The sequence below is a fragment of the Oncorhynchus nerka genome, linkage group LG23 (genome assembly GCF_034236695.1).
Source record: "Oncorhynchus nerka isolate Pitt River linkage group LG23, Oner_Uvic_2.0, whole genome shotgun sequence".
Classification (NCBI taxonomy): Eukaryota; Metazoa; Chordata; class Actinopteri; order Salmoniformes; family Salmonidae; genus Oncorhynchus; species Oncorhynchus nerka.
Window position 1 is genome coordinate 17690290 of NC_088418.1, and position 14939 is coordinate 17705228.

The 14939-nt window shown below is 45.1% G+C and overlaps 1 protein-coding gene across 7 annotated transcripts in view; it reads right to left on the minus strand.

Annotated features, from left to right (window-relative positions):
- Window positions 1–14939, minus strand: part of LOC115106375 (1-phosphatidylinositol 4,5-bisphosphate phosphodiesterase epsilon-1-like) — a 92993-nt gene that overhangs the window by 76980 nt on the left and 1074 nt on the right. For all 7 annotated transcript variants that reach the window (XM_029629044.2, XM_029629041.2, XM_029629042.2 and 4 more), the window contains exons 2-3: window positions 8795–8923; window positions 1348–2886 (exon numbers count right to left, since the gene is read on the minus strand). In XM_029629044.2, coding sequence (XP_029484904.1) covers window positions 1348–2535 — 1188 coding nt within the window. In that variant the 5' untranslated portion in view covers window positions 2536–2886; window positions 8795–8923. The remainder of the gene's footprint in view (window positions 1–1347; window positions 2887–8794; window positions 8924–14939) is intronic.

Sequence of the window (14939 nt, forward strand, 5' to 3'; positions counted from 1 at the left end):
ACATCTTTCTGAACACTGTACGTGGCACTAAACATCTTTCTGAAGACACTGTACGTGGCACTTAAACATCTTTCTGAAGACACTGTACGTGGCACTAAACATCTTTCTGAAGACACTGTACGTGGCACTAAACATCTTTCTGAACACTGTACGTGGCACTAAACATCTTTTCCTAATTTCCCTTCCTCTCTCTGAGTTCACTACTCCAACGTTGCCCCGGTAAGATCCCTTCACTACATAATCCTGTGTGTGCCTTGGCTCACCTCATTTGCTGTGGAAATAAACCCAGGAACACTGGACACTTTGGAATTTCTCACAGAAAACTCCACTCAATTATTGTATAGTCAGAAACTCAAGTGGGGGCTGGGGGGGGCATAAGAATCAGTGCCCATTCTGTTTGGTTCCTATGGTAACGCCATAGGAATAGTGCAGATGGTGTTTTGACAGGCGCCCTGACTATTACCCTTTTCAATGGCCTCATTATTAGCCAAGACATGAGCGAGCCTTAGACTTAATGCAGCCCATATTTCTGCACCACAAAGGACCCATAAAAACACTGCGTCTCCAACCACTGCAGCGCCCGGGTTAGTTACCACAGCACAGACTCTCTGGACACAGAGGTTTGCTCTGTTGTGGCATACACACACTCAGCGGAGCGGAGCGTGTTAAACCTCCAAGGCAGTGGTTCATTCAACAAGGGAGACTGGAAGCCAGGTTCTCTTTCTCCGACCTTATTCGTCTAAACGCTTTGTTACGGGTCCTTTCGGCATCCCAAAAAACTCCTCACACCGAATTTGGCACGTGTTCCATAGGAAATGAACCATAACACTGAACCAGGGGTTTCTCCCCATCTCGCTCTGTGGATATTACTGATTTCTATGGCAATAACTTCAATGCAATGGTAGCTCAGGCTGTTAGTGATATTGGCACCAGAACTAACTGGGCCAGATCCATTTTTCCACTGCAGCGGACTACTGTGGACAAAGAGACAGTGTGACTGAGTGGTTCTGCTTATGACTCTCCCTGCAGAGCGTAAGAGGCGAAACATTAAATCAAACAGATGAAGATGCAGTATTTTTTCTGAGAACCAATGATCACTTGTATTTTAGTTGGGAGTGATTGAATTGCTGAAGCCAAATAATGAGAAAAATACTGCACATTACAAAAATATTTTCAGAATTGCAAGATTGTACCATTTGCACAACTACCGTATTTGAAGGAGTTGATTTGTCGTGTGTGGGAGCTAAGCCAACACTTTGATAAGAGAAGGCTGCTGCAGCTGCATAGAGCAACAGAGGTTTCTTTCAGGAACCCTGTAGCCTGGGTGTGAAAAACAAAGACGCTTACCTCTGAGAGTCTGGCCCCCGTGTATCTGAGCAGGCCCCTGTAACCCCACAGGCTGACGGCCAGAGGCCCCGCGCCGTGCCCTCTGACTGACACGATGGGTCTCTCACTGGGGTGCCAGGTCCTTTTGCAAACAGCCTCCCAGGCCTGCTCTGCTATGTGTCCCGAGAGCATAAACCTCACGATGGCCTTGGTGCCCGCACGCACAGACTTCTCAACTTTGCGGTTGTTTTTGTAGTACCTCCTCACCAGCACGGTGGAGCGCTCTTTCCTGTTGCGGATGAACTCGCTGTCCGACAGGCCGCCGTCGCTGTCGCTCTTCTGGGGGCTGGTGGACTGCTTGGAGGAGGAGAGCATGGTATCCAGCGAGGCCCTCCTGAAGAATCTCTCCACGGAGACCTTGGCTCTGGGTCTCCTGTTGAGCCTCTCTAGGCTGGAGTAGCCATCTTTCAGGAAGTGCAAACAGCGGGCATCGATAGTCCTGGCTGGCATTCCTGGCGTTCTTCCCTCCCCTATGGGAGAGCAGGAGAAGTGGCACTGAGATGCCACTGGCAGGCTGCTCCTCCTAAAGCTGCGTCTGCAGGGCACCGAGGATGGACAGGGGCGTTGTGTGCTAGCCGTGCTGGGCTCCAGCTGGCAGGGAGAGCCCTCGGAGTAGCTCACCTTTGGCAGAGCACCAGCCTGGGGAGTCACAGCAGGAGAAGAAAACCCCTCTGTTCTCCTCTCGGACTGGTTTTCCCGAGGCTCTGTCTCGGTCCCAGTGGTCCAACAGACCGAGTCAGTCTCCTGGCAGGCTGAGAGACTTTCCACTGGATCACATGTCAGACACAGCTGGGTGGAAACCAAAGCACGTGTCCCCCTCTCCCCCCGAGATGTGGTGCCGAACTCAGCTACAGCACTAGCATGTTGAGGGTTGGAGTATTCCCAGCATTTGCATCCTGCATCCAGAAACGTCCCCTCCCCACCATCATAAGACCCGCTATCATAAGATAACTTCCAATAGAGAGGGAGCGGTGAGCAGCAGTCTTCGCTGCCCTGGTGGCTAACCTCTGGCTCGTGAGAATGTGGACGTGTGTTGCTTTGACTCAGAGGCATGCCGTAGTCTGAAGTGACATGGTTATTTCTGGACCCGGCTGACAAGGCCACCACTGTCGCACGACCCACAGCATCTCCTATGTCCTCAGATGCCATAGTGACGCTTAGAATGTCCCCAATGTCTCTTTGTCCCTCCCCCCGGCAAGAAGCTTCAGATCACAACATTAAGAGGTGAGGATAGCCTTGATCAGGAACATACACAGCCAGTCATTCTGCTCCAGACGGATGTGGAAACAGAAGCTTTTCCAGCTGTACAAACCAGCGCGGAGAAGGGTGACCACCTTGGCAAAACGAGGAATTTCCTGACAGAACTGTCCGGAGTTAAGCGCTTACATACCCCATCTCCGGAGTTTAGTGAGTGTGGTGTGGCTAAGTGTGACAGCAATGTAGTCACTGACACCTTGGCTCGCTCCTCCCCACTCCAACTGCTATTCCTGCTTTCTGGATCTGAGAAAAGAAGGAGAAGACAAGAGGAAAACGCAGATTAGCACCAGAATAGTCTCAGTCACAAAGGGCCATCCAAAATCTGCGCCCGAGACTCCAAAAAAACAGTCCAAAAAACAAACAGTAAATTCAAAGTTGAATAAACCATACAACTCTGTGCTCAAGGACTACTTTTTTTCAATTTACTGGAAGAATTGCAGATGCAATGTCTGGTCAGAGAATTTAGGTAAAATCTCCCTCAGTTTGTGTCCACGTTTTCCAAAAACGCTTAAATATCTGCTCCGAATTAAGTTTGAAAAACTCTAGAAAGAATGGAGCGTCAGCTATAACATGACACCTATTTTGGTTATTAACTACAGTAAGTGAAGTGGATTTACACCCAGTAACAGAAATGCGGTAGCGAAATGTAATCATGGGTCCCTGATCTGTACTACACAGAAATGCATAATAATGGATATGAATATCAGTCTCGTAACCCCTACTAAGCGAACATGTTCAGTTTTTTTTTTAAAGCTGGTCATACCATGCATCATTTAGCTATTTCCTTTTTGGATTTTAGGACCCCTGTAGGTAGGTGTGTGTGTATATATATATATAAATAAGAAGATGTCTCCTGGTCCGACAGACAGTGCTGTAGCTCTGCCACTTTCCACCGCAGGTGCGGAAGTCCGACATGTTGGATGCAGTGGATTGAGACGCAGCCCATACAAATAAATCTCTCTACCTTTAAAAAAAATGCATTGATACATTAGAGTTATTTTATGTTAATTAGAATCAACTCTAGGGGTTTTACCGGTGATGTATCCTGTATAGGTACACAAAAAAGGTAGAAATACGCAATATCCTCCTTTGCCTATTTGAGAGTTATTCTACACTCCAGCACCAAACAAGACCAAATTTGGTTGGTCTGAACCAATCACAGCCGTCTATATTTCACAACTTTGGACATCTTAAGCTCAGAAGAGTACAGCAAAGTAGAGTACAGTACACTATAGTGTACTCAACTCTAGTGTGCTTTACTGTGTGTGTATTGAACTCTACTCAACTTATTTTACATTACTGTACTCTCCAAACTTGTGAAACATAGAGGTCTATGATTGGTTCAGATTTGGACCGGTCCAGACTGGACCAAATCTGATCCAATCATAGATGTCTATGTTTGGACCAAATCAACGCCGGTCAGGACAAGAACAAAAATCAACAACAGTGGACGTTGAAATTAAAGGCGCCCCGGACAATACCAAAAAGAAAATGCCTATGGAGTGGACCTTGAAATCAAACGTAAACTATTTTCAACATCCACGGACGTCCGGTGACTGTCATTGCTCAATGAGTAAGGATGTTGGTTACAGAAAGAGGGGGCTCATGGGTAGGTGTCAGTAAGAGCCAGGAGAAGTGCCATTAACTGGAGCAAGAAAGAGAGGGGATGTCCAGACTTAACACTCTTGCTTTGACCACCAAACAACAGACAGAGAAAGAAAACAGCAGAACACATGTCAGTGGAAGGGATGACAGTAGCAGGGTTTGTGGCTACTGTGATTTCCCATTGTAGCCAATTCAATAGCAGAAAATCTTACCTATTTTTCCAAAAATTCTGTTACCAATTCTGAGTTTTAAATCACTTAATTCATAAACACAATCAATATCAGTAAAAACCCTAACTAATTGATAGGCTTACCTTGTTATTTCTGTGAACTTTCATTATCCTCCTCATGAGGAAAACAAATGAGAAAATATCTTAAAGTTATGTGGGTTTTTGGTAACTGAATGCCACGGCACAAGGCAATGTTCCTTAGGCTCACAGAAGGCAGAAAAAAATGCCTTTGCATGTTGGTACTTATGGGTCCTTTTACATGTAAATAACATTTACATTACATTACATTTAAGTCATTTAGCAGACGCTCTTATCCAGAGCGACTTACAAATTGGTGCATTCACCTTATGACCTCCAGTGGAACAGTAGTGCATCTAAATCTTTTCAGGGGGAGGGGGGGTGAGAGGGATTACTTTATCCTATCCTAGGTATTCCTTAAAGAGGTGGGGTTTCAGGTGTCTCCGGAAGGTGGTGATTGACTCCGCTGTCCTGGCGTCGTGAGGGAGTTTGTTCCACCATTGGGGGGCCAGAGCAGCGAACAGTTTTGACTGGGCTGAGCGGGAACTGTACTTCCTCAGTGGTAGGGAGGCGAGCAGGCCAGAGGTGGATGAACGCAGTGCCCTTGTTTGGGTGTAGGGCCTGATCAGAGCCTGGAGGTACTGAGGTGCCGTTCCCCTCACAGCTCCGTAGGCAAGCACCATGGTCTTGTAGCGGATGCGAGCTTCAACTGGAAGCCAGTGGAGGGAGCGGAGGAGCGGGGTGACGTGAGAGAACTTGGGAAGGTTGAACACCAGACGGGCTGCGGCGTTCTGGATGAGTTGTAGGGGTTTAATGGCACAGGCAGGGAGCCCAGCCAACAGCGAGTTGCAGTAATCCAGACGGGAGATGACAAGTGCCTGGATTAGGACCTGCGCCGCTTCCTGTGTGAGGCAGGGTCGTACTCTGCGGATGTTGTAGAGCATGAACCTACAGGAACGGGCCACCGCCTTGATGTTAGTTGAGAACGACAGGGTGTTGTCCAGGATCACGCCAAGGTTCTTAGCGCTCTGGGAGGAGGACACAATGGAGTTGTCAACCGTGATGGCGAGATCATGGAACGGGCAGTCCTTCCCCGGGAGGAAGAGCAGCTCCGTCTTGCCGAGGTTCAGCTTGAGGTGGTGATCCGTCATCCACACGGATATGTCTGCCAGACATGCAGAGATGCGATTCGCCACCTGGTCATCAGAAGGGGGAAAGGAGAAGATTAATTGTGTGTCGTCTGCATAGCAATGATAGGAGAGACCATGTGAGGTTATGACAGAGCCAAGTGACTTGGTGTATAGCGAGAATAGGAGAGGGCCTAGAACAGAGCCCTGGGGGACACCAGTGGTGAGAGCACGTGGTGTGGAGACGGATTCTCGCCACGCCACCTGGTAGGAGCGACCTGTCAGGTAGGACGCAATCCAAGCGTGGGCCGCGCCGGAGATGCCCAACTCGGAGAGGGTGGAGAGGAGGATCTGATGGTTCACAGTATCGAAGGCAGCCGATAGGTCTAGAAGGATGAGAGCAGAGGAGAGAGAGTTAGCTTTAGCAGTGCGGAGCGCCTCCGTGATACAGAGAAGAGCAGTCTCAGTTGAATGACTAGTCTTGAAACCTGACTGATTTGGATCAAGAAGGTCATTCTGAGAGAGATAGCGGAGAGCTGACCAAGGACGGCACGTTCAAGAGTTTTGGAGAGAAAAGAAAGAAGGGATACTGGTCTGTAGTTGTTGACATCGGAGGGATCGAGTGTAGGTTTTTTCAGAAGGGGTGCAACTCTCGCTCTCTTGAAGACGGAAGGGACGTAGCCAGCGGTCAGGGATGAGTTGATGAGCGAGGTGAGGTAAGGGAGGAGGTCTCCGGAAATGGTCTGGAGAAGAGAAGAGGGGATAGGGTCAAGCGGGCAGGTTGTAGGGCGGCCGGCCGTCACAAGACGCGAGATTTCATCTGGAGAGAGAGGGGAGAAAGAGGTCAGAGCGCAGGGTAGGGCAGTGTGAGCAGAACCAGCGGTGTCGTTTGACTTAGCAAACGAGGATCGGATGTCGTCGACCTTCTTTTCAAAATGGTTGACGAAGTCATCTGCAGAGAGGGAGGAGGGGGGAGGGGGAGGAGGATTCAGGAGGGAGGAGAAGGTTGCAAAGAGCTTCCTAGGGTTAGAGGCAGATGCTTGGAATTTAGAGTGGTAGAAAGTGGCTTTAGCAGCAGAGAGAGAAGAGGAAAATGTAGAGAGGAGGGAGTGAAAGGATGTCAGGTCCGCAGGGAGGCGAAGTTTTCCTCCATTTCCGCTCGGCTGCCCGGAGCCCTGTTCTGTGAGCTCGCAATGAGTCGTCGAGCCACGGAGCGGGAGGGGAGGACCGAGCCGGCCTGGAGGATAGGGGACATAGAGAGTCAAAGGATGCAGAAAGGGAGGAGAGGAGGGTTGAGGAGGCAGAATCAGGAGATAGGTTGGAGAAGGTTTGAGCAGAGGGAAGAGATGATAGGATGGAAGAGGAGAGAGTAGCGGGGGAGAGAGAGCGAAGGTTGGGACGGCGCGATACCATCCGAGTAGGGGCAGTGTGGGAAGTGTTGGATGAGAGCGAGAGGGAAAAGGATACAAGGTAGTGGTCGGAGACTTGGAGGGGAGTTGCAACGAGGTTAGTGGAAGAACAGCATCTAGTAAAGATGAGGTCGAGCGTATTTCCTGCCTTGTGAGTAGGGGGGGAAGGTGAGAGGGTGAGGTCAAAAGAGGAGAGGAGTGGAAAGAAGGAGGCAGAGAGGAATGAGTCAAAGGTAGGCGTGGGGAGGTTAAAGTCGCCCAGAACTGTGAGAGGTGAGTCGTCCTCAGGAAAGGAGCTTATCAAGGCATCAAGCTCATTGATGAACTCTCCGAGGGAACCTGGAGGGCGATAAATGATAAGGATGTTAAGCTTGAAAGGGCTGGTAACTGTGACAGCATGGAAATAACCACAACATAATCCAAGTTTCTTTGACTTCTTCGTTCTTTCTCTTGCTCTCAACAGTAGAACAAACATGGCCAAACAACTCAATTTCACTAGGCCTTTCAGATCAACTGTAGCACATGTGCTTCATATTGTGCAGATACTTGAACTTTGTTGAGACCGTCATCATGCTGGTAGAATGTCAGTTATCACATCCTAGTTCTGTTGTGTCTCTCCAAACGCTATTTGGGTTTCATGCTTAATTATTGGCTTCAGATGAACAGCAATGGACGCCTTTACCACATTTTTTTCCTCAACGACACTCCAGTCTTTTGTCTTTCTCCAACCTTGACTACGTCCAGAAGTTAGAGAAATTGTCACCTCTCAGAAAAAACACACAGCTGTCCAAAACCTCACTCGTGAGGATGGCAGCAGAAAATTCTGCTCTTAAAAAGGCGTGGGTAGCTGGAATGTGAGGCCTCCGTGGGGGAGGACCAGTCCAGAGAAGATTATGGTTGAGAATTGGGTCTTGATTCTGGGTCAATTTAGCTAGCAGTCAAGGCCTAGTGGCCAGCCAACTTCTCACACCCACACAGCAGACACACAGTAAATCAAAGTGTCAGAGTATGCAGCCTCTTTTCAAGGCTCAATGTCACATTCTGAGAGGGTAGAAAATTATGTTGGCCAATGGAAGAAAGACAAGCAATCCATTCATTCGTTTGGAAATTGCATCAATTCTTAATACAATTGAATTCATTTGACTGCCTGTCTGTGCCCTTTGATTAAAAGCTTTGATATTCCACAGATGACAAGTCCCTCGTGATCGAAGCATGTGTTCGTTTTCAGTTTAATCTTTCTCTAACAAAAGTCAGTGTGTTGTTGCTCCACGTGAAAAGCACCGACTTTACAGCAACTTTGTGTGACAATATAATTATGACAGGGAGTAAGGTAATTACTCCGAAAGTTGTTAAAATAATTTATATCCTCTGGAAACTCCTCTGATCCATGAATCACACTAAACTGGTTGGATGAAGAAAAACATGAATCCTCAAAGCAAAGGAGAGCTGGGACTGCAACAGACTTAACACCCTCACTGGCAATGAGCGTTGGGCCCCGTTCAAAATATGCAACACACTACTAAGGTAACGCTGATATCTCTTGTGGAGTTTGGAAGTCAACCGTCTCAGTCCACACATCAACAGATCAAAGTTCCTTTGTTTTTGGCTGAGCTGCAATCATGGCAAAACAAACAAAGAGGTTTCGGAGGACCAATCACAGCTGGGTGCAATTCAAGGGAGGAAATCAGATCATGGAAAAGACAGTAGACCCAAACCTATTCAATACTGTACTTTTTATATAATTAGTGGACTTTGGTCCTTACCTCTACAGTTATCAGGTCTTGGCACACAAAAGGTTTCTGTTGAGAAGGGTGTGATGAAAATATTGTAGATCAAACATCTTCAGAGCCAGACTTCTCCCTCTCCTGTGGTATTCAGGGTTGAGCGCACTGCTGGAAAACACAAACACATAATGACACTGACTTGAGGCCTGAGGGATTGGGTAGTCAGGACAAGACGGCAACCAACCAGAGCAGCCGTAGGACTTATATGGCGGCATTTACCTCCATAAAGTGATTTTGTCCATTGTTTTCAACAGTGTCACCTTTGTGACAGATAGCGTTAAAGACAACGGCCCTAAAGTCGATAATGACTCTATTATCCCTCGCAGGTTAACATTTATCATAGGTCCTGCCATGGAGGCAGAACTGAGCAGTTGAATGGCATAACTAATTGACTATTTCTTTTTTAAATTTTTATCATGAAAACAAACATTTGCTTTTTGGTCTTAATTTAAGGTTTGGCATTAGGGTTAGCAGTGTGGTTAGGGATATGACTGTAGCTGTGCCCGCTAGTGACCACTCTGAAGAGCTGCCCCCAGTACATGAGTCATCTCAATAAATGTCAAGCTGCTTTTCCTTTATCACTAACAATGTAAACGTGGAGAAAAAAAGAACATTTAACACTTCATGATTGAATTGAAATACTCTGAATGATGAGGATAACTGATGATGGGAGTGCATCATCTTTATCAACGGAAGCCTAATTATTTTGGTCGGGTGGAAGCAAGAACAACTTTAGTAATCCAGCGTGCTTATTAGTCTCCTTCCGCTGCCACCTATACCACCAAAACCATAAAGACCAAAATAACTTTCAAATGTGCAGGCTGAATGTCTTTGATACTACTAAAACGTTTGCCACTACAACCATATTTGCATCAATCCCAATGTGTTGCATATGTCAACAAAATTCTGCCAACCTTTAGCATCAAAACCTTAAAAGCTACCGACACCAAAACAACTTTCAAATGCCCAGCAATAAGCAGGACACAGCGTTTTGAAAATGTCCGATAGCATACCCCTATAAAGAACAAAAATGCCTCTCTGGCAAACTTAGAATAAGGAATCATGTCAGCTCTGGTGTGGCATTTCTATCTGCAACACTTGGCTACTGAACACAGCACTGGTCAGGTTAATAAAAAATACTTTTTACACTACAACCATATTTGCATAAATGCCAATGCATTTCAATGGCCATAGGTTAACATGGCAAAACTTTGGACCGTAACCAGCCTTCAACTGTTTACACTAGAAACGCCATACAAACTTGAAAACGTGCAAACCTGTCTGGAATAGGTTTGTGTACAGCTTTTTTTTTTTTTATACAATGATTATTTATTCAACTATAACCATGTTAAGATTAGCATAAATGTTCAATAGGCTACAAAGGAAAGTATTTGAATACCAACTTGTACTAGTGTTTGCCAAATTTCATGACTATCACAGCACTATCTGTAGTCTGAGTGAATCTATGCAGAGGTCATTTGGATGACTCATCAAAACAATGTGTGCTTCATTTGATCAAAAACGATGTGTCATAGAAGACTTAAACAATGGACAGATATTCTTTAATTCCATAAGAGATTTCTTCCCCGTTTTAACCAATCAGCATCCAGGATTAGACCCACCCGTTGTACAATGTTTCATTTTACCCATCTACCAGGTGCAGAGATCCCTGCAGCTAACCTCAGGATTATGATGGTGTTTTTGTTGGTTGGTTGGACACAATGTTGAGAAATGGTTGAAGTATCTGTGTTGTGAAATTTAACCACAGGTGCCACACCTCCCAAGTCAACAAACCAGAAACTCTCAAAACACTGCCAGAAAGACTGACAAATCAAATGTCTCACACTGAGGCTGACAGAAGTCTTATTTAAGATACTCTTTGAATACGTAGGTTTTCAGGTATTTTCGAAAGATGGGCAGGGACTCTGCCGACCCGGCATTAGGCTGGTTCCACCATTGGGGTGTCAGGACAGAGAATAGCTTTGACTGGGATATGGGAGGCCAAGAGGTGTTAGATCCACCTTATAGTGCACCACTGACATTTAAAGGACATTTCTGAATGAGCCGACATGTGCATACCCTAGCCGAAAAGGGGAGATCGGATTGAATCCTGGCCTGAATCTTGTTCATTGTAATGTGGGAAATGTACGGCCCCAAAATCTATAGTCTGCTGATATAGGCTCATGGCACAACACAAGTTATGATTGTGTGATGATAGAGGACACATGATATACACTGTGTACAAAACATTAAAAAACACCTGCTCTCTCCAAGACAGACTGACCAGGTGAAAGCTATGATCCCTAATTGACATCACTTGTTAAATCCACTACAATCACTGTAGATCGGGGTAGGCAACCCTGGTCCTGGAGAGCCACTGGCACTTCATGTTTTTGATTTAACCGACCTGGAAGACCAGGTGTGTTGAGTTTAGGCAATCACTGAACTGATCAATTAGCTCAGTTGGCCAGGTGTGGTGCCTAATTGGAATTAAATCCTGCAGTACTTGCGGCACTCCAGGAACAGGGTTTCCTACCGCAGGAGTAGATGAAGGGGAGGAGACAGGTTAAATAAGGGTTTTAAAGCCTTGAGACATGGATTGTATACGCATGCCATGCAGAGGGTGAAAAGGCAAGACAAAATATTTAAGTGACTTTAAAAACGGGGTATGGTAGTAGGTGCCAGGCGCACGTGGGTTTGTGTCAAGAACTGGAACACTGCTGGGTTTTTTCCATGCTCAACAGTTTGCTGTGTGTATCAGGAATGGTCCACCACCCAAAGGACATCCCTCCAACTTGACAACTGTGGGAAGCATTGGATTCAACATGGGCCAGTATCCCTGTGGAACACTTGACACCATGCCATGATGAATTCACGCTGTTCTGAGGGTAAATGGGTGCAACTCAATATTAGGAAGATGTTCAGGTGACCTTTTCTGAATGAGCTTAGAATACTTAACCACTTGCTACTAACCCCCCTCCCAGTTTTTAATATGATATCTGAATGACTAACAAAATCATGGTAATTCAACCATGATAACTACAAGTTTAGATAGCTGGCAGCTAGACTAACTTACCAATCTAAAAAAACAAAAAAGCTGAGTAAATATCAGTGACTAACATAAGAGAAACTGATGCACAACCAAATTTCAAAATTACCCCTTGTGTTCTTCCTCGCAACAGTAAGTTGAGACCCCGACTGAGTTCCTTCCGAGGGCGGTCTGCAGGCAGCCAGTTGCCCATCCCTGAACTAGAGTGATGAAACTCACACAGTTCATACTAGAGGTCGACTGATTTAATTAGGGCCGATTTCAAGTTGTCATAACAATCGGTAATCTGCATTTTTGGATGCCGATCACATCGCAATCCACGAGGAGACTGCGTGGCAGGCTGACTACCTGTTACGTGAGTGCAGCAAGGAGCCAAGGTAAGTTGCTAGCTAGCATTAAACAATCTTAACATAATCACTAGTTAACTACACATGGTTGATGATATTACTATTTTAACTGGCTTGTCCTGCGTTGCATATAATCAATGCGGTGCCTGTTAATTTATCATTGAATCACCGCCTACTTCGCCAAACGGTTGATTTAACAAAAGTGCATTCGTGAAAAAAGTCACAATCGTCACCAATGTACCAAACATCAATGCCTTTCTTAAAATCAAGACAAGTATATATTTTTAAACCTACATATTTAGTTAAAAGAAATTAATGTTAGCAAGCAATATTAAGTAGGGAAATTGTGTCACTTCTCTTGCGTTCCAGTGCAAGCAGTCAGGGTATATGCAGCAGTTTGGGCCTCCTGGCTCGTTGCAAACTGTTTCAAGACCATTTCTTCCTAACAAAGACCATAATTAATTTGCCAAAACTTTACATAATTATGACATAACATTGAAGGCTGTGCAATGTAACAGCAATATTTAGACTTAGGGTTGCCACCCGTTCGATGAAATACGCTTCCATATTTCACTGAAATAAATTTTGTTTTTTTAAATGATAGGTCATTAATATGGTCAAATCTGGAAACTAAGGCTCGTATTTCTGTGTGTTTTACTATATAATTAAGTCTATGATTTGATAGAGCAGTCTGAGCGGTGGTAGGCAGCTGCAGGCTCATAAGCATTCAATCAAACAGCACTTTCCTGCATTTGCCAGCAGCTCTTCGCAATGCTTGAAGCACAGCCCTGTTTATGACTTAAAGCCTATCACCTCCCGAGATTAGGCTGGCAATACTATAGTGCCTATAAGAACATTCAAGAGTCAAAGGTATATGAAATACAAATGGTGTAGAGAAATAGTCCAATTCCTATAAGCTAAAACTTCTTAACTGGGAATATTGAAGACTCATGTTAAAAGGAACCACCAGCTTTCATATGTTCTCATGTTATGCGCAAGGAACTTAAACTTTTGCTTTTTTTTACATGGCACATATTGCACTTTTACTTCACTGTTTTTGCTTTTTTTTTTTACCAAATTGAACATGTTTCATTATTTATTTGAGACTAAATTGATTTTATTACCTACAGATATTGTTCACATGAACACCAGATGTTCAACTTCACTATTCCAAATGTGGTACTACTTTGCTAATGGGGGTAATGTAAGGGAAAACTAAACCAACCCCTAATGTTGGGCTAATTCACTGGGGATTATTTCTCAACTCATCCAAGTGATGACTCACTGGGAATGTAATTAACCCAAACTCCCATGGGGTGAGAATTAGAGTGCAGCCAACTGAGCAAAAGCAGAAGGAATCCCCCTCATAGGAGGACACAAAAGACAGACATGTCACGTGATAACAATGGATTGACATTCTTTCACCCTTGAAGACGTTGAAATGTCAATCTACGCAACGTTAAATGAAAGTGGAAAATGGACAATGTGTATGTAAACTTTAAAAGCAGTGTGTTTTTCATTGTACAAAACCATTCAATATAATCCTTTGAGGTCCAAAACATTGAAATCCCAAAGAACTGAACCAAACAGAATTATTTTCATGTGAGAGACCTGGGATCACACGGAATTGATTAGAAGACAAGGCAACAGACGCCAGTGGAAACAGAGACCCTGTGTGGAATAACAGAGAGAGGGCTGGTTCAAGAGGGACGCCTACAGATTTGGAGGCTGGAATCCTCAACTGACTAAATGCAGTGGATTTCTCTTTCCGTGCATTCCTCTAACCACCACACCATGGTTTCAACCAACCATTTAACCATACTTGTGCCAATACCCCAAATACATGAAAGTCAACGTCCTCCGAGGCAATTAATCTTGCAGCAGTCATATAACATATCACAAAAAAAATAGCAAAGGATATTTACAAGCAAATAGGCAGGATAAGTGTAGTTTCATAGTGTAAGTGCAATTAGTCTAACATTTTGCAGAATTGCATTCGGAATAAGAAGACTAATTGGTCCTGTTTTTTTAATTTAATTTAGGTAGTCTGCGCCCAGAAGGAAGGAGTTGAAATTCAGGGTGGTGGATGAGTCGACCGCTATTTTATTCGCCTTATGGAGGGCTCTGCCCAGGTAGCGAGATGACTTAACTCACTTGATGAAAATTGTAATGTGACTCAAAGTGAGGATCGCTACACTACCCCCTCCGAACAGGAATACACATCCACATGCTTCGACTACTCAGCCCCATCACATGTCCAGGCTGTGTGTTCTGATGTCCTCACGGATGCCATTCCACTTCTGACACCAATGTAGCGAGCAGGGAAGCGAACCCCGGTCGCTGGTGCCTCAACACCCTACGCATCTCACCAATAGGGTTGATATAGCGAGGATCGCTACAATATGAACAACTGACAGGCAGAAAGCGATGTCAGCCATCTTTGAATCGTCACTGAAACTAATTGAAAAGAAATGTAACTTGATTTGTTAATGTTTTTCTTCCCGATTAAACATTAAAAAAATGTCCAGAAGGAAGAGGAGTGGTCCGAGGACAATCGCATAAAAGCTAAAGGCTAAAAGGTGATACCCTCAGAACATTTTGGAATAGTCCTACCAAAATAATTACACACCCCCTTCCCCTCAAAGCAGTGGCGGTACATAGGATGCACTGTCCTCTGAGTTACCATACCCCACTTTCATTTTACAATGAATGAGAAGACTAGGTCAAT